General features: G+C 39.8%; 1 protein-coding gene across 12 annotated transcripts in view; it reads right to left on the reverse strand.

Annotated features, from left to right (window-relative positions):
* The window catches only part of ARVCF (ARVCF delta catenin family member), a 249,036-nt gene that overhangs the window by 47,022 nt on the left and 175,415 nt on the right, over positions 1-26,599 (reverse strand). For all 12 annotated transcript variants that reach the window (XM_051634294.1, XM_051634300.1, XM_051634301.1 and 9 more), the window contains 4 exons: positions 22,017-22,516; positions 14,225-14,408; positions 2,431-2,548; positions 1,054-1,225 (listed from right to left, as the gene is read on the reverse strand). In XM_051634294.1, coding sequence (XP_051490254.1) covers positions 1,054-1,225; positions 2,431-2,548; positions 14,225-14,408; positions 22,017-22,516 — 974 coding nt within the window. The remainder of the gene's footprint in view (positions 1-1,053; positions 1,226-2,430; positions 2,549-14,224; positions 14,409-22,016; positions 22,517-26,599) is intronic.

The following is a 26,599-nucleotide window of genomic DNA, read 5'->3' on the forward strand; positions in this document are numbered from 1 at the left end:
CCCCCCAGTCAGTAAAAGATTCCTATAACTTTTTTTATTTTACTTCTCTTTTTAAACAAAGTTCAAATCTAGTTAGTGACAGACTAGTTTGCAAAAGCAAGTTCACACTGTGATGACTTCCCTAACACATATGGAAACACAGTAACACTGCAATAACATAGACAGATCAGATCAAAGGGAGGATGACATGCAGCACACAGTCCATCAAGTTCAAGCAATTCCGCATCAGCTTTTCAGGACCAAAACCTTCCTTAGATCCAGCTATGAACAGCAAGCCAGGATGTGAGTACACATGAATGAGGATACTGGAGCCTAGACAGAAAATGGAGTTAATTATCTCTGAATTCAGTCCAGAATAGGCATTTCTCTAAAACAAGAAAGCAAATGGATATAATTTGAGTGTCTCTTTCTAAAGGAAAGATGGAAGGGGGATTACTGAGACTATTAATGCTCTCTTATAATGAAACTCATCTGCAACACTCATGCCCCAGAGGAGAGAACAGGTCTAAAAGTGACTGACAAAACATGTTTGCAATTTAAATTGCTGAAAGAGTGACAGATTTGGAAAGTTGTATGTTTTGGTTGTGAGTGGGAGGGTAGGCTTTTCATTGGTTTTCAAATGTGAGAGACCAGAAGCATAGAAGATGCATACACAGGATTAGCACGCACGGAGACAACACATGCTGGCCTGGCTTCCAGAGGCTATGACACATGCTATACAGCCAGGCAAATGGACTCAGCGCAAACTTGCCAGATGCAAGAACACAGCAATGCAGAGGAGAGGCAGAGCACATCCACCATGTCCAACAGCAGAGTGTCACCTGTCAGCATGCACCGTTCCCTTCTCAAAGCCAAACAAAACAATAGCAATCATGGAGAATATTCCCAAATACCAATACAGCAAGGGAGATGAACACATGTCACGACACTACAAACATGTACCTCCACAAACTGCATCATTCCAAACCACCATGATGAGTGTGCTTGCACCAGCAGGCCTACACAGCAAAATTTACCCCCCATTTCCAGTTCTGAATTTTCTGCAAAACATACCTTTAGCTTTCTTTCCACCGAAACAACCAGCATCATCTTTCTTCTTCTTTTGAGAGCCTCCCATGCTTGTAGTCTGGCTGACATCTAGCTCTTGGTACTTATCAGCTCCGGGGACCTCTTTGTGGACGTGATAGGAAAGGTTCCGCATGATGCACACACAGTTCTCCACAGACTGGTACAGAGAAATTCATGTCATAGTATTACATCCTCTTTATTGCAAACCATTATATTATACAATGGAGAGTTTGGGGGTATTTAAAAAAAGCCCACCTACCCCAGGAATGCAACTTGCAAGGAAGTTTTAATCAAGATCCCTTAAATCAAGGTTCCTTCTTTTTAAGAAATCAATTTTAGTCTTCCAGAAGTGAAGCACTTCAATAAGAAGTACACATTGAAAATGAAAACTCTCTAATAAAAAAATACCACCTGATCTTCACATAAAGAATATAATTCACCAAAAAAATCAAACACACAGTGGAAAAATGATCACATAAGGACCATATTTTAATACAAGCCTCTTCCACAACCTTTAAAATCCCCAAGGGGCTGATTTTATTACATTTTCTCTGGGTCAAAACTGATGCCTTGTGAGAACACACATTGACCTGCAGTAACAGCTAATCCATAGCACATCAGATTCTGACAAGAGCAATGCACCGTAGGTTGCAATGGAAACCACCAGGCGGTTACAAAATCCACTTCCAAAATTATCTGAATAAGTGACAGAGCTTTAGAAATCCCTTGTACAGTCTATCACATGGTGGGACTCAAAAAGAATAAAATTATGATGCTTCACTAGCCTTACTGGTGTGATAAAGCAATAGTATGCTCTTTCTTTTCTGAACAGGCTAACGTGCTTTTTAAGCACCACAGGATGAGATGATCATAAAAACACATTAATAAAAATCTTCACCTAAAAAGGACTGCTGCAAGTCTGAAGACATATCCTAATGTCTAAGCACCACAGTCTTTAGAGATGGTGCCAAACAAAGTCTTTAAAATCGGAACTAACTCCTTTGCTGGTACTGTGCACAGCACAATACAAAGGAATTCAATTCTGATTTGGAGACTGTACTTAGAAATGTCAACTAAGTAGCGCAGAACAACAGCAATATGTCCCTGACAATAAAGGGGACCTCCCCACCTATCATAACCACCTGCCTTTGCTCACCTCATCAGCCACCCAAGGTAACAGCAACATCATGGTGATACCCCATCAGTAGTACTGTGGATATCACAGCAGAGATGAGATGATTACTGTATTTTCTGAGGAAAGCATATTCCTCTTTTGATACTAGCAATAGAAGTCAGACCCCAGTGCAATACACCAGCCTAAATTAATGGAAACACTCATTAAGTTTTAATACTCAAGTTCACCTTGTTGTCTGTATCCTTCTTGCCAACTGCAGACTGTAGGGCGTGAAGGAGGGCATCCACCAAGCCGTCACACTCTCTTAGTCTTCTACGTGCTTCTGCTCCATCTGAACTTACATTCCTAACAGGAGAGATGATTTAAACGACAACTTAGCCCTCTCATTTGGAAGTGTGTTGACTTATACTACAATTATTACGAACGATTTGGAAGCAAAGCAGTCTGACAAACCTATTAAATCTCAGTCATCAGCCAAATTGACATCTTGGGTCTTCAGGAGGGGCTGTAGCATGGGAGACAAAAATGAGTACCTGGACAAGAGAGCTACTGCTAGTATTGGTCATTAAAAAGGATAGGAACTGAAACCTGACATCACACACCACTGACCAGAGTCAGGAAAAATATCTTCCAACTTCACATCTGCACTGCAATTATTCTTGATGTATCTTATGGATTTACTACATGTTATGGAATGAAAGTCATAACTAAATCATGTTCCAAACGAAAAGCTCAAAGTTTCCAAACACCCTTCTTTGTAGAACCACGAAAATCAGCAAACAGGCCATAGATTCCAGCAGACATTAACAGAGGATTTGTAGTTGTCTTACACAGGGTGACAATTCACACAGGAATAAAAAGCCTTGACCAGGGCAGAGACCTGATACTCATACAACAGTTAGATATGCAACACAGAGCAACCAGACTTGGACAAAGTAGAGAGTTTTGCCTTTCACTGAACTTTTCTACACATTAAACAAGCACAAAAAAAGTAATTCTCCCATGGAGGGAGTATTTGATACAAGATACTGCATAAGAAAGGACACCAAAACCCCAGCTGACATGCCTGTTCATTCTGTCACTTAGGAGCTAGGCTGCCATGCAACAACTGGAATGGTCAAAGGATTTTGGAATTAAACACATTGCCTCAGTGACTTGCTTGCTGGGGCAGTTTATTAACTTGAAATAGGAACTCTGAAGGGCTTTTGAGGCACTGATGATGGGGAAAACCCTGTTATAAAAGGAAATTAGGTTGATTGCCTTTTCAAATGGGTAGGAATAGGAGGAACTACCCAAACTACTTTTACAAGAAACACTGACTAATGATACGTGCCATCCATCTCTGGTGTTCTGTACAATCTGCTTCATTTGCCTTGTCTCTTCACCCCCAGAGAGGACTCCGCTACATTCCCTGCTTTTTTTTTTTTAACCCTGCTTTTCAATACTTTTCCAAGAGTCTATCAAATGAAAAATGTATTTTAAAACCAGCATCAGCATCTTTCTCACATCACATGGCAAAGGGTAAATAGAAAGCTTCACAGTGTGCTTACCATAAATTTGTACAACACACTCAAAAGAACAATTCTAGGAGCAAGATAAAGAATTACTGCCTGTGTTACTTCAAGTACATAGGAAGGAAACCTACTGCATGACTGATTTTATGTAAAACAGTAAAGCACAAATCTCATTCCAGAGATTTTAAATCCTGAGCCTTTGGCTGGATAGAGCAACGTGGATTCTTCCTAAAATTCTCAGAGTCCAGACTGTAGACAGGACTACTGAAAGAGGATTTGTAAGGATGTTCAAATATATGCTTTCCCTGGGAAAACAAAACAGAGGAACACTAAGTAAATGTTAAATGAAAGTAAATGCCTACCAGCATAGAAACACATCAAGCTCAGAAACTAGTCTGTTGGTATTAAAGACTTCAGAAAATGGCAGGGAATGTGCTGAGAAATCTGTTCATGCTTTAGATAACCTTATCATTATCACCAAATAGTCTTCTTAAGAACAAGCAAGTCTGAATGTAATGTTTACATCTGCAGAAGAGTTGGCATTCATTACCTCTAAGATAGGTGAACTGTTACTACTATCTGTGCCACACATCAAAATTATCCTCAAGAGAAAATATTTAAAAGTAATTAAAATGCATGGCACTTAATTTGCACAATTTCAATGCAAATCATGTAGCAATGCCCCCACTGTGCTCTCCCTAACAATCTGAAAGACAGAGTGGAGATGCAGAGCATTATTTGTTGGTTGTTTTTTTTATTAATGATAAAGCTGAAAATGCAAGCATCAGAGAGAGACATTTTTTTCTCTGAACATTAAATCCAGCACTTTTTATTTTCCTAGTGCTGTGTCTGCCACCTGGCTGGAAAGGGCCATCAGTTGTTATCCCACATGGCTGCAGATGAATCATAGAATCATTAAGGTTGGAAGGGACCTTAAAGATCATCAAGTTCCAACACCCTTGCCATAAGCAGGGAACCCTACCTCTAGACCAGGTTGTACAAAACCTTGTCCAACCTGGCCTTAAAAACCTCCAGGGATGGGGCATCAACAACTTCCCTGGGCAACGCATTCCAGTTCTTCATCACCCTTAGAGTGAAGAATTTCTTCCTAATATCTAACCTAAATCTCCCCTCTCTCAGTTTAAAACCATTACCCCTTGTCCTATCACTATCTTCTCTGATGAAAAGCCCCTCCCCATCTTCTTGTAGGACCCTTTCAAGTACTGGAAGGCCATTATAAGGTCTCCTTGGAGCCTTCTCTTCTCTAGGCCACACTTCTTTTGATGCAGCCCAGGACACAATTGGCTCTCTGGGCTCCAGCTCACACTGGTGGCTCATGTCGAGATTCTCATCAACTACCAACCCCAAGTCCTTCTCCTCAGGACTGCTCTCCAGCCATTCTCCCCCCAGTCTGTATTTGTGCCTGGGATTGTGCCGACCCAGCTGCAGGACCCTGCGCTTGGCCTTGTTGAACTTCATGAGGTTGGCACTGGCCCACCTCTCCAGCCTGTCAAGGTCCCTCTGGATGGTATCCCTTCCCTCTTGGGTGTCAACCACACCACACAGCTTGGTATCATCAGCAAACCTGCTGAGGATACACTCAATCCCACTGTCCATGTCTCCAACAAAGACATTAAATAGCACTGATCCCAATACTGACCCCTGCGGGACACCACTCGTCACCTGCCTCCATTTGGACATTGAGACATTGACCACAACTCTCTGGGGCCATTCAGCCAATCTCTTAACCACCAAGTGGCCCATCTGTCAAATCCATGAAGCTGAAAGCCATAGGTTAGAGTATTATTGAACACTTACCATCCTGCTTCAGTTCAGCAGGTGTAAAACCACTTTGTTTAGAGAGCCAGCTGGGGACAAAGACAGTAAGTCGAGGGCTTTGGGTTTTTTTAATATAAAGAGAAAATTGAACTGCAAATTTTTAAGATACCCCCCTAGTAACATTTCCATCTTTCCCTAGAAGAAGTGTGGACGAGAGCTGAAGCTGAGACACTGATAAGCTCTTTCCAACTGCCTTTTCGTGCACGCTGCAGGGTCTCAGATTGCCCACATGAATCCTACCTTTTACTATTGGAAACAACCTTCTAATAGTTATTTTTGTACCACCAGGATAAAAAGTAAGATTGGCTCCTACATAGTCTGTCTCAGCATTGCTGAAGAAGATAAGGATACCTGTAATACAAGCCAGTGAGATACAGATGAGGGGCTTTCCTGGTGGGTTGAATGAGGTTGATGCTGTGGCCTTGCTGGTAGGCAGTACACACACCTCACCAGACCCTGACTAACACCATGACTGAGGCTGTGCTGTCAAGACATGGAGTTTCATATACTCCAAGCTGATAAAAATGACACAGTTCTCAGAAGACTAATTTAAATATATTAGTTGCTCCATCCACCTACTCTGACAATCAGGATCCTTGCTATAAAAACACTCTTCCACATCCACACTTAGCTTCACTATTAAGAATTTTTTATTTGGATGTCAGCCAAAGGAGATCAATAAATAAGAGTTGCAGTAAATGTACTGTATTTTCAAGCATAATTCTAGGTACTGTATGTCTCAATGGAAGACTATACAGCATTTAAAAAGAATTCCATCATTTCATGCATAAATAGAATTAATTCCATACTTCAGTTCACATGAAATACCAGAAAGTTTATTTGGTATTAAGTTCATTGTTCTGAAAATAAGAGAGAAAAAGAAAGCTGCCTGGGACACAAAGATAGCCTGATCCAGGCAGCACTGGTCAAAGAGCCCTGTAAAACACAATGGAGTTTGGCAGCAGGCAGCCGAGTCTGAAATCAAGCAGAGAATATGGCAAAGAAAACAGAAAGAAGCTGAAGTCAGAATGAAATTTGCAGAAAGGCAGAGGAGCTCTGCTGATGGTGACTTCAGGTATGGAGCAGCTGTTCAACTGTGAAAAGGTGTATCAGATCTGGGCAGGAGATCCCACTAGGGATTTCTTCACTTACCAGCTAGACCCAAGAGAGAACCATTGGAGCAGCCTCAGTTGCCTTGCATGTAAAATCCTTTCAGCTATTTGAATAAAGGGATTGGTTTTGTTTAATTGGTCAAATGTTCAAAAGAAGACATACCAAAAGCCACTCCTGAAAAAGGACTTTCCAAGTTTAGTCTGTGCCAGTGGCACTGGCACAGAGCAGGAGATTCACAAAGCTCACTGCCCTGGAGATTTACAAAGCTCACTGCCTCATGTCTCGCAGTCATGTCAGCACTGTCTGTAAGCTCCCTGCAATAAACAGGGCTCAACAGACAGCTATACAGTTTAACAAGGTACAGATGTCAAGTCCATCTTGTTATTTGTGGTTTTCTATACCCAAAACATCGTGCCTCTTCAGTAAAATACTGACTGGTTACCTCCTGTATGACCCTAGTTGGAGGACCTTAGGTTGCTCTCCTGTAATGCAAAATGATGCAGAAATGCACTACACAAGAGCTCCATGATGCCCAGTAGCTACTTGGCATCCAAATTATTCCAGTTTGTTTGGAGGAAAGGCTAAGGGGCTCCACTTGCTTTATCACACATACTTGCTAAAATGTGAAAAGGAATCTAAAAAATACAAAAATAAAGTGGTATTTATCTAATAAAGGTTCATGGCTCACATGTCTTCCAAAGCAAACTATGTCTGTTACAGTAACTGCAGTGAGGTTTTTTTTCAGTCTTGTTCTTCATCCCACCACAGCAAGAGACATTTTTTGCAGATTCCCTTCAATGACAACCAAGGGAGAAGGGACCCAGATTCTTTCCTAAGAAATGACAGAAGGCAATAAGCAAGTGCACTACTTAAAATTTATACTTCAGATTTGATTGTAAGGCATTAAGGTTGCATGTAACTAGGTTATGTCTCTGCTGCTAAAATCTATGCATAATTTATTTATATTACAAGCTAAACATCAGGAACTGTCAGGAGGAACCCTAACAGCTCCTTTAAATGCTCTGCTCATCATATAAGCCCCAGGACAGCCATATGCTGTGATCCTTGCTGTATCAGCAAGCTAATTAAGAAACTGCCTTCGCTCATTCCTCTCTATTGTGCGAGTTTTTTATTTGAGTTGTTTTTTTACCAGTCTGGGTTTGGCAGATAAGCTGCTCCCTTTTCCATGCTTCTTGCTGCTTCCAACATGAAGATTCACAAGCAAAAGTCTCTTCAGTTTTTGTCCCTTTCTAAAACTATTGCTTCACTGAAAGTCCCATTTAAAAGTACCTGTTGCACAACCAAACACTGACTGTATCGTTAGCTCCAGCTTCTGGAACAGCAGTCTTCCAAAGGCTGAGCCCAGTATGAAAACAATGCGACTGCACCAGTCCCCAAGCACGGCGGGTGGAGGGACAGAGACACAGCAGCATCTGCCCTCATCTCCTCAGGGTGGGACAGGGAAGGGCTAAGGTTGGTAATAAATCCTGTCCAAGCCTCCTTGGTTAAACAACTGTCCTAGAAAAGCATACAAAACTACTTGAACTATGATAAGGGAGAACATCAATTAACAGTCAGCCAAATGACTTTGTCAAAGAATCCTTTCTGGAGTGGGAGAGAAATGTAACTGCCGCAAGCTCTGTACTAACGCAGGACTTATGCAGCTCAGTTACTAATTTGTTGCTGATACATATTAAAAAAACAAAAGCCAGCACCTGATAATTCACATTTACGTATCTTCTCTGTCCTGTCATGCTTCAGTAAGCAAGGTTCCCCTGACACCAAGGGCAGCTCAGCTGGCAGCATTACTTGAGCTTCACCTCCTGCACCCTGCTCTTCACCAGACAGCACTTCCAGGTCAAAGATTTGCACATAAGTCAAATCAGTCAGCTGGAGAAGAAGACTGCCTCAGGTATATCAGAGTGCAGGTAGGACAAATATTATGTCACCACATACCATTATGCCTGCTGGATTTAAAGATGGATAGAGCTTGAAGGTAATTCATTTTGAAAGCTCTAATTCCAAAGCACTTTTCTCCAGAGAAAAGCCATATATTAATAAGAAAGGAGGGCATAAGCACCTGGCTTTAATAGCCTTTCCTCTTTTCTTTCCTCAAATTCAGCATGCAGAAGTGGGAAGAAAAAATGGACACACCAGCATCATCAAGACACTCATACAGTCATTTCCAAAGTGCAGAGAGAGAACTTCACTGCCAAAACAAGACCAGAGATTTTGTTTGACAAACTTTCCTTCATAGAATAATAGAATTGTTTTGGTTGTAAAAGACCTCTAACATCATCCAGTTCAATGGTTAACCAAGCACTGCCAAGTTGACCACTCTTTACCTCCCATGTCCCTCCCAGAAGCACACACTCCTGCTACAACCAGTGTATGCTGGAGGTGTTTGTATGCATACATACATTCACAAGTATAAAGACATCAGGACTTGAGGAACATTAGCATTAAACAGTGTTATGCTCCTGCAGTACTCTTTTATCTGAAGTACATAAAAATAACAGAAGCCTGCAGATACTTATACATAATTTCTGATCCTGATGAAGCATATTTTCAGATCTGAATCTACTGAGTCCTAAACTCATGTCTTTAAACATTATCTCTCACACTTGCCCATAACTCTTACATTTTGATTCCATGGGACAGAACTCTTACTTATACCGACAGCAAGTGCTTATTCTCAGTGGTTGCCTCTAGGACCAACCACTTCTCAATCCTTTAACTACTGATATTTACCAGCTTCTGGAGAAGATAAAGACAGAGGTGCCAATCCCACCTTAAAGACAGAAAAGCTAAGATGAGTGAGTGAAGTCTGGATCCATTCAGGCACTTAGGTGCCTGAATCTCACCAAAACCAAAGGGAGATAGGGCTATTAAAAACTAGTCCACAAAAATAGTCATACCATTAATCTTGCCTGAAATTATGTCAAAATAGTAGCAGAACAGTAATTAAATCCCTACTTCTCAAAAATTACCACTCTAGCTAACAGGCTGTCCCTTCTCTTCTCAGGAGCTGATGTTAGACAAGCTGTTATATGCAATTTTGATCTGAAAAATGCATGTTTTCAGTGGATGTCAAGTGGGTGCAGTTTGTTTGTGTTTGTACACCCATGGCCAGGTCTTTGAACCCTGAGGCTATTTGTGAATGCCAATTTCTGTGCACTTGAAGAATTGACATGAGATGCTGCAAGTACAGATGGCACCCTGGAAAAAGGAGCACTTTGCATCTGTTTGCTATGCAAATGAATTCATTTAACAATTTTTGACAGCAGGTCAGTTTAGCACAGGAATCAGACTAAAAAGTTGGCAATTTAGGAACCAAGTTCTACTCTGTCCTCTTAGAAGTGAAAAAATCCAAGGAAGAATTAAAAGTAATTAGGCAGAAAACAGCAATTAAACCCAGAATGAATTTCCTTTTTAAACCATTTAAATCCTTGCAGCTTCCAGAGAACTAGGAATTGTGGTGGGTATCTCCACAGGGAAAAAAAAAAAAGAATGTGACTGCAGCAGTGCTCTCTGACCCATAGATACAGCACTTCCCCTCTAAAGCATCTTGAGAGACCCAGCAAAGATCTCTGGCACTGCCTGGGTACATGTGAGCTCCAATTCAACTTGTACTCTTCTCCTAAAGCATCTTAATGTCTTGGCCAAAGGTGTAGGAAGGATCCCAAAATGGCCTTGTTAAGAAGCACCAAATCATTACATTATTTGAACTGGAGAAGAGTACAATTTTAAAAATGAATGCTTCTGGATTGCAAATCCCAGTAGGGATTTAGGGGCTTAAAGTAAAAGACAGACAGTAACTAGAAGAGACATTCTTCACATACCTAAAAGAATAAAATACAATACAAAGACATTAAATTTGTACTCCAAAAGAAATACAGGAACATCTGTGCCTACTCAATCATTGTCCTAGCAAACGTCTTCCTTACTTCCTTCCCCAGTGCTATTCCTCCACAACCAAAAACCTACCTAATTTCAGTAAATCAATCTTTGCTTTTTCACTGCTCCTTTCCAGATTTCCACCATACCTATTTCTGTCAACCAGTAGAAGAGAATATAAGAATACATTTTTTATTTATAAATAAAAAATATTTTAATATATTTGATTTTATAAGATGACACCCAAGAGTCATGACCATTTTAAGTAGTAAAATTACTAGGGACATTGCAGATCCAGTCATCATATTGGGTCTGCCCATATAAACAAAACACAGGGGAATAATGGAAGAGGAAACATCTTTTTCTTGATCTCAGGATGAGAATGGAGACAAAATTATAATCATCTGCACTGGCTTGTAAATACTTCAGTTTATCTTGGTAAAGGTTACAGAAAAAGCATGGAATAAATTTCACTACCAGATCATAGTTTGCAAGTTGGCTATGCTGCCAAGTCTTTATTTTGCAAAGGGGAATACAGGATTCCCAGAACACTTGTTTGAGCAGAGTTTTTGGTAAGTCGAGTGCAGAGTGGGATGGCACACAGAACCCACTCATCGTTTTCCATATGATATCAGGATTCAAAACATCCATACAATTGCCACAGTGATGGGAGAAGGCTTGACATTTTCTTCCCTTGATTCTTACTGGCTATATACACATTGCCAGTTAGCCACTGTAGTTTGGTGTTAATCCACCTTTGGCACAAGCAGGTCAAGCTGACTACTTAGAATGCAACTTACCATGCCCTGCTCAGACCTGAACATACACCAGCACCTGAAACTTCCCAGGTGAGGAGGAACAGAAAGTATTGTAGACAGGACAGGACTGGGAAGAAAAATGGGATGGATCGGGATTTTAAGGAGAGGTAAAGGCAAATAACTGTCAGTTGTGGTTTTTTGGGTTTTTTGGTGTGGTGTTTTTTTTTTAACTACTTGTTTTCAAATTTTTTTAAAGTGTTTTTAAGGCATAACGTTATCAACAGACAGACCTAGATTAAGAACAAACTAAAGATTAAAAAGCAGTGTTAAAAAAAGCCTATTTAACTGTCAGTTTATGCTGTAAATCACTGAGTTTGAAAGAAACTCATGCACACCTGTTGATAAACTTAATTAACTGAAAAAATCATACTGAAATGAATGCTATCCTGCATGCATAATGCCTGTCTTCTGCTTGGATACACCTAAACTGCAAGGACATCCAAAACCTTGTAAGTTCAAAGATTCTCTCAGCTGTTTAAGACAACACAGCACACACCTGAGGCTTACTTCCAAAAGGGGCAAAGGAGGCTGGCACACCATCAAGAGGACTAACCTCCCAATTAAATATCAAATTGGTGAACAGTTGGTAATCTGTAATAAGCTTCATTCCTGGAAAATATAATTAAATGTAATTTCTAGGACCAGCTACTGTGTCAACCAGAAATTAGTAGGCAAAGGGGTTTTAAACACTGGCATCTGTCAGATCACTGCAACTATTCATTCTTTGCTGGTGTTAATGTCTCATGCTGCTGGTGCTTTTAAGGATGAGCTGCAGAGGATCTCAACAAACAACGCAAAATTATTTCCAATAATAGTAATGATAACTACTTTTGGTTCATCCATTTTTATCCCTACATCTGGAAGTGCTCTACAAAAGTAATTTCACTGACACTGTAACAAGAGGTAGAATCAACTGAAACAGCTCATATCTCACCTACTCCTGTGCTTTTGATGTCCTGGACAACTGCAAGAAGCAAGGAGACAGCAAGACAGTTCTCCCCCTTACTGTAGTTGTTCTCTCTATGGCACAGCAGACACATTTCAGATTATCCTACCCTGCTAACCTGCCAGCACATCTCTATTTACCTTAAGCAACTACTTTCAAGCATGAATTCACCTTGCCCTATATCTGACTAAAGCTTCAGATTTTCCATAAGGAAGCACATTGTCCCACATGACCATAACAACAGAGATGGCAGAAGAAAGGACATTTCCCCCCAACAACAACAGAAGCAGTCACTATTCACTGGCTGCCCTCTTGATGCATTCAGGACTACTTTTCATTACCAAATTTCAAATTCTCTAACATCTCAGTACTGCTATGCTCCACACTGCCTTTAAGAATATAAAATATCGAAAGTGGCATAAGCTGTTGCATAGCCTGCAAGACCAGCACCTGACCTTAAAATTAAAAAAGCTCTACAAACCCAAACAAACAAAAAAAACCCAAAGCTATCCTGGAATGCAGAAGTTCAAGTGGATCAGGGCAGTGCACATACTAATAAAAGTTTATTATGTGGATTAGGTTAGTCTACTAATGATCAGTTTATTGTCTACACTTACTGGAGAATCTCATATTCATTCAGATAATCCTTTTATCCCCCATGACTAATTTTCTCTTGCAGAACACCATTAGAAAATGAGACACTAGTAAGTAAAAACCTATAATGTCTGGAGCCTACTTAAAGGACCTTAGTTTCCAGTGGGACTGCAAATAATTTCAGTAATGGGCCCGATCAGAACACTTTTCATTACTTTCTTCATTTGTGAAGTTACTCAGGGGAATAGTGATCGTGATTTAGAGACCACAAGTACAGGAAACAGAAATGAACCAATGTCTGAAGTACATTCATCAGTAGAAATCTGACAGAGAGCAACAGAAGGTACAATGCCAAATCTTTGTTAGTTTTGTTCAAACTTAATTGACTTCATCATAAAGCTGAAGAATCTAACAGGGCATCTTCACTATTTCTCTCTAAGAAAAGCAAAATAATTATTATTAAAAAATGGTTCTTTGGGTTTTTCAAACTGCATGAAGACTCCTCTTGACCCCAGCTTCTAGAATCTACTGTCCTACTCTCAAAGTGCTCTCTGAAATGCAAATACAATTCCTAACCAGAAAAGGCTCCTTTACAAGCAATATTATAAACAGGTTCCTAAATGATGAGTAGTTCAGGTTCTTAACTGATTTCCCATAGGTCCGTGTTAATTTTAGCTTAAAACAGGTGTGTCTCCACAAAAAGTATTTGTGGCTAAAACTAGATCCACGTTTCATGCTCAGTAGAATTTCATTAAACCAGCTCCTCAACATCTGCAAAAAAAATTATTTTTAATAGGAGAAAGTCCAAAATCAAGAAGGGAGTTGTTTGAAAACAAATTTTTCCAAATAAATAAAAACACCATCATCAAGGGGAGCAGAGAAGGTACTCAAAATTTGTAGAAATAGCCTACTGATCAGAGTACAACCAACAATTAAAGTGTGATTCTCAGTACACAGGGCACAGCTGGCATTGCAAAATGCTTTCTTTGTACTTGACAGTGAACTGTACTTGGATCAGTCTCCATTACATTATACACCTCCCTTTATCTCCACTCGCCCCAACCTGGATAAAAGACCTACTCTTCCTTCTGACCTCACTGGACTGACCTACATTGACAAGCTCTGCAACAAGGGAATCTGTGGCAGGCCAGCACCTCCAGGCATCACTGTTGTGATCACTGAAATGGGGTAACTACAGAAATGAAAGACAAACAATAGCTCATTTCAAATGAAAATAATTTCAACAAGATCTAAACACAGTCTGTGGTGAACAGATTAATACTCCACAGTTCTGCCTTACCGTAAGCAACCAGAAGTGTTCTTGAAGACAGTTGTCCACTCAGCATCACGAGGCTTGGAGTCCTCATTTGGCTCACTCTCCCAACCTGAATGGGGTATAATCACCTCGTTGGTAAGTGTCTGCAAACCATGGTTGATGATGACCATCTTCAGGGGCTCATAGGAGGATAAGTTCCACAGGGTGCCTGCAGGAGAAACAGTTACTATTTAATAATAAGAAAATAAAACCTAGTTAAAATCTCCAGACAGAACCACTTGATTCACAGAGAATCACTAGAAGGCTGAATCATAGAACTACACGAAAAGGTGAAAACACTTGATGAGGTACCAGACTAGCACATAACTTAAGGAAAATTCCACAGTCGCTGCAACAGAAACATTTCCAAAAGCACTGAAGCATTTTTATCAAGACATGGACATTGCTGAAGCCATCAAGTCCTACAACAAAGTACATAAATGCAATGTGTTACTGGAGATTAACAGGATTTTTCTGCTTTATACAAATTTTGTTACAATTTTAAGTGTAGCTCTGCCTCAAATGTCATACACTGCAGCAGACAAGTGTATCGAGCAAGTCTTAAAAACAGGGGTGAATTTAAGGAGGATCATTGATCCTACACTTATCCTCTACACAAAACAGTATTTCATTCAAGACTCCCCTCTTATTTACTTCTACATTTTCCTGCCACTGGCACTATCTGTGCTACCTGATGCCACAGGCATATGATTCCTTGAAGTAGCTGGGACCTAAAACTCCCCTACCTTTCCATTTTTATACCTCAATTATGAGCCAAAATGGACAGAAGTCAAATATCAAAACAAGAACTGCCTTAAAACTGTAAATATATCCAGCATCAGCGACAATATCAACTTTCCAGCAGACCTGTATCAGTGTCCTGACAGTTACTGCTCATTAGGTTAGGGCTAAAACAGGATTTTCACTCCAGAGAGAGTTTCTGCACAGGCCTAGCCTGGTAACATTTCATAACTATCAGTAACAGCACCTGGAGGGAGCCAGATGCACACTTTTGATCTCTGAAGACAAGCAACATTTCAGAGAGACCAAATAGAAAAGCTAGATTCCCCACAACTCAAAGGAAATCTTTCCCAAGTGCATATGATATTAATCTGAGGCTCCTTGTGTTACTACAATTGTGAATTTGCCCATATTACAGAGCAAACTGCAGATACCTCTTTGATTACAAGTCAAAAGCAAAGCCCAGAAATAAAAAGGTGCTACCTTCTGTTTCAGGCCCTTTCAATCAATCCAAGTTTTAAAGCCTACATTTTTCAAACTTCGAAAATTACTGGAAAAATATTTTGGATCTATTACTTTTGTCATGTAGTCTAAGAAATACATGGACTCTTTGGACCCTATCAGTCAGCAGGAATCCTGTAGTAGTGAGGGAGTTGGCAGCTGTGGTGATTCAGCAGGCCAGAGAATGCCAGAGCCACCACCCCAACCTCCCCAGGGGCAGAGGCAAATATCTCCTGGGAAAGCTCCTTCATACTCAGGATTTCACTGTTACTAGTTACAAGTGTCAAATGCCAAACATCCTATTTTAATATCAGAGTATTACCCATATAGGGTCATGACAGGTACCAGGTCAGGATGGGAATTTTATCTCCATTTGAGTAGTGACTGGCACTTCTGCGATAACCTCAAAGGCTGATGATTAGCAGAGCCTCAGAAGTCAGATGTTATGGTGTCTCCTGCTCAAAGTGATCTTTACAAAATCCAGGCATCTGTTTGGACTTAGGAGATGACATGAATTAATTAAGAAACTCTGAGGCAGACAACAGAATGTACAACATTTCTTTCATTCTTATTCTAAACCCACACAAAAATACTGCTTTTCTGGCCTACTGCCCTTGCCATTCATAGACAACACACTATGAGATTTTTATAGCCTACTTTTTTTAGCTTTCAAACAAGACTGTGTAGGTGAAATATGAATTAATTTTCTCTTTGTACCCCTTGCAATAAATCACCCTTTGTCACTGCAACGCACCAAGCAATGGATAAGAAAAAAAAGAAAAATCAAGCAGAAAATGCTAATTTGCCCCATTTTGTTTGCAAGAAAGCTTTTACTTCTCATAATAAATTGCCTCAAAAATATACATCATACAAGAAACAAACACAAGTCAATATTTATAAGACTGTAAAAATTGACATAAAGCCACTAAATTAATTTTAAATATTTCACTAGTCTTTCCTTAGTTACTGTACACCAATTTCTTAAGCATATCAGACTTGCTGATACAAAAGTAATAATTACAATTAAGTCACTAATTTTCAAAAAGCTAAATATTGCAACTGGAAACAATGTGGAAATTTAAAAATCACCTGTATGTAGAAGAGCTAAGTTTTAAAAACCGATAGTCCTGGCAATTTGTAAAATAAAATCAATACCTCCAGAACTTCCTCTTCTCCTATATACTCATTCACTAGTAGTGAATGTGACTGGGATTCAGTAGTATTCTAACAGGATTGCAACACTGAAAACAGCACTAACATGCCAATCTATCACACATGAGGTAGTAGCCCCATCCAGACCTAAAGAACTACCTGCCCCTGCAAAAGGATCCCTTTTATGTCCTCACACAGAAATTTTATTAAGAGGCTGACTGCCATTTATGCAATAAACCATTTATGACAAACACATTTGTTCTCACTGAGTGGCTACCAGAGAACAGGGGCTGGAATCAAACAGAATGCCTTTCCTCCATCCTCTGAAGAAAAACTCCAACAGTTTACAAGCTTTTCAATTTCTTATCTGCCTCCTATCTTTCAAATCCTTCACAGAAAACAACAACAAACAATGATGACCATAAAGACTGTCCTACTAGGAAAAGAAAGTAACACAAGCTATTCAAGTTATTAAAAAATGTCAAACCACTTAAGTTTATAATGCTCTTCTCAACGGTTGCATGACAAAACCCAGAAAGAATCCCTTTGTTGAACAGCATCCAGTGAAGAAAAATGCACAGCACTTAAAAAGAAAGGTAGCCCAAGATAAACAGGGATGAGGAAATCTTGTGGTTCCAAAGACCAAGAGAAGAAATTCAGATTTGAGATAGACTTAATTGGGAAAATATTCCACAAGGAAATAGACTGAAAATAAACACTGACAATACATTTTTCTTATTCAAAATTATGAAACTAAGTGGTCTAAATTCCAGCATCCCTCCAAGCTCTTGAGAAAACAAATGTCATTGAAAAGACACTGATACAGCCACAGAAACAACAAAAAAAAAGTGAAAAAGTCAGATAAAAAATTGTAAAATTGACATCCATCTTTAAAAATCATCCCATCTCTATTAGCATAACACACTAATGACCTAACAAGTGGGATTTTTTTTTGTTTTTAATTCTTAAGTCAAACTAATTCAAATGAATGTCCCTCAAGAGAAATCAAGTCACCTATACAGCAGCAAAAGGGAAATGAAGCTTCCTAAATTTTCCATGCACTTTTGCTACAAGTATTGCTCTTTTTGACCACAAATTGCATGAATTTTAGGACAAAAGATGAACTACTGCTTTTTGGAAGATGACAACACTTATGATCAGTCTTTATTTTTTTCATAAACACTATCTGTAATGCACTTTTCTTTCTAACTACAGCCATTCCCTCCGATCTTTCAGCCTGTTAAGCAGGGACAATAGCAACAAGTTTTTAGTTCAAAAGTACTGATTATTATAACAATATATTAAACATTACTAGAGACTATAACCATAGCTATATGATTTATGTAGTATTTACAGTGATAAAGGTCACAGCCACAATGTCCTAAATCTTTGTCTCCATGGAGCTGTGGAAAGATTTCTAAAGAAATTGTGGCAAAATACCTACATGCTATTATTATCTTCTGAAATCCAAGGGAAACACTCGCTTGTAAAAATCCAATGTCACCAATATCAGAAGTTAGCTGTTTAATTCTATACCTATGGTCCACACCAAATAATTTACCATCTGGAAAAATATAGTGCTCTGCATTAAATTTACTGAGGACTTCTTGTTCCACGTTGGTCCTGTATGCATTTGTTTGACAGACTTGCTTGTATCATTCTAACTCCTGAAGATTGAAGCTGTGCTTCTTCAAGTTGAGGTCAAGCTGAGAAGCATAACATGAACAATGGTGTCATAGAACACACCATGAAAAGAGACCTTCTTCTGATAAAGCCTTCTAATAGAAAATGGAAGGAATAAACACATCTGTAAGCATAAAGTTCAAGGCATAGTACTTGAAAGAGAAGTTAGTGTTTGATCAGCTTACAGGATCTTAGCATACACCTTCTGGGCATCTGTGTGAATTCTGAGCAAGCTGATCAATCTGCAAGTTTCTATTATAATATTAGATCAAAATATGTTCTCTGCAGAACATTCTGAAGGTCAATAATTTTTCAATTAAAACCAGTTTGGCAACATACAGCATCAGGAAAATCTCGTTTGGCACCAATTAAAATCAGTGTCATTAAACAACAAAATTACTTTAAATGTTCTCACAAAGAAGAACATTATTCATTACAGCTAACAACTTTTGATTGCTTTTCAAAGAATGTAATAGAATTTTGGTCTTGCATATCTGATGGGAACATTTCCTTCACAAAAATCCCTTGTCACTCAAGATAAACTTGTGCAGCTTTCATAATCAGAACAGATTTAATTCCTTATCAGCTTAATCCTCATTTCTTTTCATTTCTCAGGAAAATGATCCACTGGAAGTTCAGCAGCACAGTCCCAAGACTAGAAAGGGATGCAAGGAAGAATGCTGTGGAATATTTCTCATCACAACTCTGCTCATTATTTACTTATGGACACTAACAGTCAAATCAAGCTTTTCTCAGTGCAGTAGATGGGAGATATTTTGTAACTCTTCTGACACACCAAGTCTCACTCATTCAGCACTGAGCATCACACATCCAATTCCTCCCTCACACTCCCCTGCCACTGCATCCACCTCTTTAGCATTTTTAACATACTGGTGTGGCTTTTTTCCGACTCCATTAACCCACTGCCCAAACCCAGCTGACTCACACTGTTCTGGACAGCTGCGGCTGCTGCCTCAGATCACCAAGTTAATGAGAGGCCATGGAGCTGTACTAAAGCCAGGGACTGACTCCCAAATTAGATGAAAATTATGTTCTCTTCTGCTAGCAAGCACCCTCTCCAGCTGCAACAACGTGTCTCATTGCATGCTCCCAAGTAGCCCCTGTCCTGCAGGCAGGGTCCCCACACCCAGAGAAGTAAAACTTCAAGATTGGAAGTGCTCTTGAATTCAGACAGCTGAATTATTTAAATTTCTTTAAAATAATCCTGCTTTTTATTACTTGTCCAGATCTGGGATGACAAGCTGATGATTACTATTCAGCTTTCAAAATGCAGCCAGTATTCAGATAAAGAAATACTAAACCTCAGAAAAAGTCAATGAGACACACCAAACTTGAGTTTGCAGCCTGTTAAAAGAAATAAACAAGCAAACCCTGTAGTCTTTTCTTCCCTTTTTTTTTTTTTTTTTGCATTGCTGCAGAAGTCCCCACAGATTTCACTCCAGACAGCATGAAAAACTTTCAGGCCAAAGGTAGACTTTGGTTTATCACTGGGGAAAAGTACCCACATAGGAAGTCAAGATTTCTACCACAAAAAACATCACAATTGTGCTCTGAATTTTTGAGGCAGAAAAACAGTCCTTTTGTGGCAGCCCTGGCTGAATGCTCCCTTTGCACTTCAAGTCAGCTCTTGTTTCTCACTGCTGACTTTTGGAGCTCATTTTTCAACTGGACAATTCCATATTATCAGCCAAGGCTTTGAACACTGGGACTGCAAGTTCTCCAGCCCCAGTCACAGCAGCATTGCTGGAATACTCTTCTATATTGATGCTTGAATGTCTCACACCGGATCTGGTGATATCATTTTAGAAGTGGAAAGAAATTATTCCTGGTTACGTGGAGATTAAATGCACATCATCTGTTGCTAGACATCTGTTTAGGTTAATGCCTCAGTATTACTGGTGTTTTTCAGAAAGTGGAAATAAAGAGCTTTAAATAGCCAAAACTGAAATGAAATTAAAATAGTATATTTAATTAGAAGGCACTACTCTCAAATAAAATGTGTTTGAACGGTAAAACTAATTAATCAACTGGAAACCAAAGCAATCACCATTTAGAGTGAAAACGGAAAACATCCAGTTTGGCTGTGCCACCTCCAAAGTGACTGATTATCACTTAGCATTATAATTATATTCCTTCAGAGTAAATTACAGACCAGCTTCTCCTTTCCTGAATCTAAAGAAATAAATTTATTCCTTCTCAGCACTCCAGAAATGAGTTTTGAGTAAACTAGGACAGTAGGTAAACAGATATTCTTTATGTAAGACAAAATAATCTATTTAAGTCAGCCACCATATTAAATGAGTGCAACAAATGGAATATAAATGCTACCTACAGAGTTTTCGTGTTCACAGACAAAGCACAGACAGCAACCAAAGCACAACCAGTAAATGCTACTTATAAACAGCCTTTACCAGTTCCTGGAAAAAAGAAATGGAAAAATACCCCTGCTAGTTTCTATATTGCATATTTAGACCTATTTTGCTAAGTATCCTATAATGGCTGGGGAAGCACAGCAGAAATACCCAAGGCCACTCTTCACCTCAGAGAATCATGATTAGCAGTAAAACTTGGAGAGCTGCTGTAACTTTTTTGAGGCAATTATCAAATTGTGATGTACTTCTAATAGCTTAATCTACATTTGCAACAGGGTCTGTCTGGAGAATCCAGCACTGATAATATAGCTCTGGATCCATTTCTGCATCCACAAAACTTCCTGAAAAATTCTGTTCTGGCACTGAAATTAATTGTAACTGTCTTGGTCTCCAACCAAACATCCCCTGCTGCTTCTGAGAAGAGAAAGGGAAATCCATTTCACTCCTCATGAGTTATGGGAGACTGAAGAACAATACATTTTTCCTTAGTTTAAGATCTGACATACTTTTCCACCCTCTTCCACTTAATGGCTGAACTTCGAAACTTGGTATATACTTTATTACTCTTCTTGGACAATGTCCAAGACTAAATTCAAATAAAAACCAGGTTGAATAATGGAGTTTTAAGCGATCGAAAACTCCCTGCAAATCATGCACTAATTCAATAACTTAGAAATTTAATTCTCCCTGTTCTGATTACTGCAACGTGCAAAACCTGTGCCCAGAGCATCTCAGCAGCAGACTCTATGCTCCTTAAAAATCTGAGTTTTTCAGCCCAGAAGTGCTGCAACTTTTTATACAGCCTCAGAGTCTCCAGCCCCGGGAGCTCAAAGTGCTCCTGTGGAGACTGACTGTTCTATCAATATGAAGCAGTGGGGACATGGCAGCAGGATTGTTTTATGAGAGATTAACAAGAAAAGTTTTAGATTAGCATATTTTACCTCCTAACTATAACATGCTGGGGGCAAGCATGCAACAAATTACCTGTCAATGAACTAGCTATAACTAATTTAAGCTTCAGTAACTCAACCACATGCAGTCGCATTGCTACATTCAAGAGGCATCATCCACCTCCCAGAAGCCAAGGAAACCTGAGTGTGCTACATACACAGATGATCTCCGTTTCCTCCATAAAGGGCACGTTTGCCTTAGGCTTTCTCACAGCAGGAACGTGGTGTAGCTAAAGAAACAGCTGTTGCCAGTGATCTAAATTCTCCTTCAATGCCCTAAACTCCAGGAATTCTTGTTCCTGAAGCTGAAAGCACTCCTCTAAAGAGCAATTCATTAAAGAAACTACAGCCACTGACCTGTAATTAGCTCTCTGACTTCCATGTCATTTGTTTTGCGCAATAGTCTGATCAACGCAGGGATCCCATCACAGTTCTTTATAGCCACCTTGTTTTCATTATCCTTCCCATAGGAGATGTTTCTGAGAGCCCCACAAGCTTTCCGATGGACCTCCGGCTTCGGATGATCAAGTAGGCCCACCAAGATAGGTATCCCTTTTAGATGCCTCACGTCCTTTTTGATTTTATCATTCTCATAGCACAAGTGCTGCAGGTAGGCTGCGGCATTCGACTTGACGGGATCAATGGGGTGGCTGAGCATGGCAATTACTTCAGGGAGGTCAGGGTCCCTCCACCTGGGGTCCTTACGAATGCTGTCAATAGAGGGGGAGCGCTTTCCCAGACGGTCAATACTGGCCATGCTTCCTCTCTCTGGCTGTGCCAGCGGTGCTGCATAGCCCCCATGAAGGTAAGGGATCCTCTCTTCAACCATCTCTGTCTCGATGGGGTCATCGTAGCCCCTGTAAGAAGCAAAAGTCCCAAAAGAGAGAAGGGGGGGGAGGAGGAAAAAGCACATTTAAACAATCTGTACCTCTGAGTCAGCATGGAGATTTCAGCTACAAGCAAACCTCTTAATAGTACAAACATCATTAGGGGTAGCATATTTACACTTTCAAATAATTTATTTGTAGTAACTTGAAAAGTAACCATAGCTGAGTACTCAGCAGTGATGGGACAACAGCACAGTATTTGTTTGGCTAGCCATGAAATGATGACAGGAGCTGTAAGTCATCAGATTGCTTTCATTTTGGTCACTTAGCAGAACAATTATGGTAGAGCTGGATTACATTTAGGAGGAAAGACTGAGCTTCATTAATGCTGCTACATCTGCAACAAACCAAACATCTAATTAAAGGCATTCAAGGTCTGGGCAGAGACCACACTCTTCAGCAAGTCTGAGAATTTCCACTACATTTCCATGATGCTGCTCACATAAGTATACTGAACTCAACAATACACATAATGATGTCAAAGATGATGGAAAACCTACGTCCTGAATCCAAGCACATAATAAAAGTCTATCTTGTACAGAATCATTCGGAATACCAGGCTGATGCTCAAGACACTCGAGTTCAACTTTAAACACCAGCATCATTTGCTGAACATCCAAAACAAGTCCAGTACTCTGAGACTTCCTCCACAGATCAGCAACTAACCCAGATGTTAGACACTCTTAAGATCATTTGCAGCATTAAAATGACTGGGACCCATCTTGTTCTGCCATAATTCACTGTGTGTAACTGAAGCAAGGTCAGTCACAACCAGCTAGCACGCCTATTTAGATATTACTGTCCAAGTTGTTCAAACGGCAAAGTTACCATCAACACAGTTGAAAATATTCTAACACAGTACATTCTCACACTACCAAACCTGACATTCTTAAAAAAAAGATAATAAAAATATTAGTCTTTGACAAACACTTTTTTTGCACCTCACAGCATTGAACTCCCATGAACACTTTCAACTGTGCAATCTATCCTCTCTCAAGATTTACCCCAAAGGCTCACACCAGCTCACTGAGATGGCTGAGAAGGATGAAGAGCTGAATCCAAATTCCAGTTAATCCCATTATTTGAAACATTAAGTCTAGAAGACTGATTGACTGATATCTCAGTCAAGCAAGTAGTTTTAATTACAACAAAATGATTTTTGAGAACTTTCATTTTAAGCACTGACTGATGTTACTGAAGAGTTTCTGATGTCATGCTGAAGGAAGTATAGACCATTAGAGATCAGGAAGAAAATGGAGCTGTTATCCTAAAGAGACTGCTAATTAAACTAGACTCTGGGGAGAAGAGCAACCGGAGGTGGAGACTGAACTTAGTCTTGTGCAATTAACGCTTTTAATGTTAAAAGCACCTCGACTGAGTTTAAGTTGCTTTAATTGATGTTCTAAACCATAAACTGAATGAAAGGATAAAAGTGGGCCAGTATCCAAAACTCAGAATGAGTTTGAAGAAATCCTTTTATCAGTGCAAGTTATTTGCTTAAGTGTAACTCAGTGCTTGCTCTACACAGTAATTTACAATGTCTGGACAGCCATTGTATTTGCTGTTACAGAACAAAGCTGTTTCCAACATTCCAAGAAGAAAGTAACAACATTGAAAAGATTTAATTTTATGCATATATACAGGGCAGCAGTAACAACAAAATCCCTTAACTTCTCAAAATTAAGTGTTTTACATATGCAAATTTGGGACAATCGGCATTAAAACTACAACAAAAAGTAATTCCTCATATAAAATTCTTACTGAATGCATAAATGAAAAGTAGGAGAATAGTTTTAGTAATTGCCCTCTGCACAGTTGTTGCTTGCTTAACTTGGTAGCTTGCAATTCAGCACATCTCAACTCTACGAGCTGCCCACAAGATAACTGTACACCACCTCAATTGCACCTGCACAATTAAGTTTCCCTCTCCTTTTCATCCATGCAAATATGCAAAGATTGACTTGGGATGCAGTCTGTCTGCATTACTTCCAGAAAGCCTTCCAAACAGAACCACACGGATGGGCCCATCTTGCTCATGCTGTATCCTCTCCCCAGTGCCACACAAAGCTCCTTGGTTTCACTACACTTGCCCAAAATAAAACTTATGAGTTAGGACTTTAAACTGTAACACTATCACGACAAGAGAAAGCACCACGTAACTCCTGCATCAACAATACTTTTCAAAGTTGCCAATCCCTAATTATTAAATCTGAATCTGAGAACCTGAAGAATCAGTCATTAAAGAAAAAAGATCACATACCAATTTGCTACTTCTTCTAACAAAGTTGTGGTGTGTTGGTTTTTTTTGTTGCTGTTGTTGTTTTTGGTGGGGGTTTTTTGTGGGTTTTTTTTTATGTGTTTTGTTGGGTTTTTTAAATTGCATTTTTTATTCCGTTGTTCCAATACAAAGCTACTGATACACCAAAGACAGCCAATAGGCTTTGATAGTCCTTGCCTCTGATGATCCCTTTGATGAAATCCCCAGGACTAAAAGCTGGGCTGAAACAAGATACAGGAAGATGCTGAGTACTCCATGCTCCAGGGAAAAGATTGTATTCCTTAATGCCATGGATACAGACTGTTGTGGATGGTTTAGGTGGTGGTGGGAAGGGCAGCATTGCTTAGAACCCACCAGCTAGTGCTCATTGGTGGGTTCACTGGTGAAGTGGTGACCTCAGCATATACTGCTGGCTCCATCCCCATGGCAAAAGCAAAGCATCCTTAAGGATTGTGAACAACTGTTGGCATTTTCATACAATCTTATTCTTACACTAACTGTTTGCTTTTAACTCTGACCCTGCCACTCTCAACCCGATTCTGCCAGACCATCTCCTTAGTAAAAAAAAATAGGATTCAAGTCTAACACAATTTTAGCACATGAAGACAGCTACTTTGAAACAAGACAGTGTCTCTGAAGAAAGAGAAAGGATGAACACCAGAAACACTGTTGCTCAGATTCAACAAACCTCTGTAGGAAGAAGCAGTGCCAATAGTTAGCAGCCACTGGTTAATACACCAGTAACAAAAAACAATGGCTTTACCTGGCAGCAAAGATAACACCTGGACACTTGATCATTCAAGACCCTGAATAATCATCTAGAAACTCTGAGATCTTGGTGTGCTATTAAGAGCTGTACAATAAAGCTCAGTGATCAAAGCCATTCAGCTTCACATGACTAAATACAGCAATCAAGTCTGGAGAAAGTGGGAAAAAAAAAAACCAACCCATGCTGTAATTAACAGAAAACTGAAATATTTTAACAAGGGAAACTTTAATATACCAGCTCTGCCATTGCTTAACATCATTGAAGGAAAGCAGTTTGCCAAAACAGATCATGTGCAAAGGAGAAACAGAACCATCACCAGGCCTGTGTCCGCCTTGGCAGGGCGGGATCCCCTCTCGGTGCTGGTCTGGCCCAGGCCAAGGCCCATCTCTCCTCCTTTAATGGGCTTAGGGCCCAGGGAGGTACCGACTAGGCAAAGAGTGAAGAAGACAAAAGCAAATACCTCTCAGGAAGTTAGACACACCCTGTTTCTGAAGATAAATGAGTAAAACCAGCAACGCATTTCCACACAGAGAGAGGAAAGAAATCACCTGAGTCAGGCTGCCATGGGCCAAATGCGATTATTCACTTTCCCGCCAGCAAAGCAGCTACCTAGGAAAGGCAAGCCACTTGACACAGGAGGACTAATAGAAGCTTCAGCAGATAGAGTCATCTGTGCTCAGGAGGCCAAGAGCTCTTTACTCTCGGGACTGAAGAGATCTGGTAGTATGCCAGAGTTGCTGACTACAAGCATCTTGTCCTCCATCTGTCTGTAGCAAGGCAGCTGAGTTTTTGGGATGCCGTGGGCCTCTCTAATCACCTGTCTCAGGGAATTGATCAAAACACATTCTGGCATAGATAAAAAACTGTAAGAGAGTTTTTTAATTTATCAACTACCCCGTGGCTTCAACATAGGCACATTTGAGTAAACAGGTGAAGGATTTACACATCTTATCCTCAACAGTTTATACAAGCATTACATTCATCACATTTTGCAGCTGGTGTCTGC

This window comes from Apus apus, chromosome 16 (assembly GCF_020740795.1).
Source record: "Apus apus isolate bApuApu2 chromosome 16, bApuApu2.pri.cur, whole genome shotgun sequence".
Classification (NCBI taxonomy): domain Eukaryota; kingdom Metazoa; phylum Chordata; class Aves; order Apodiformes; family Apodidae; genus Apus; species Apus apus.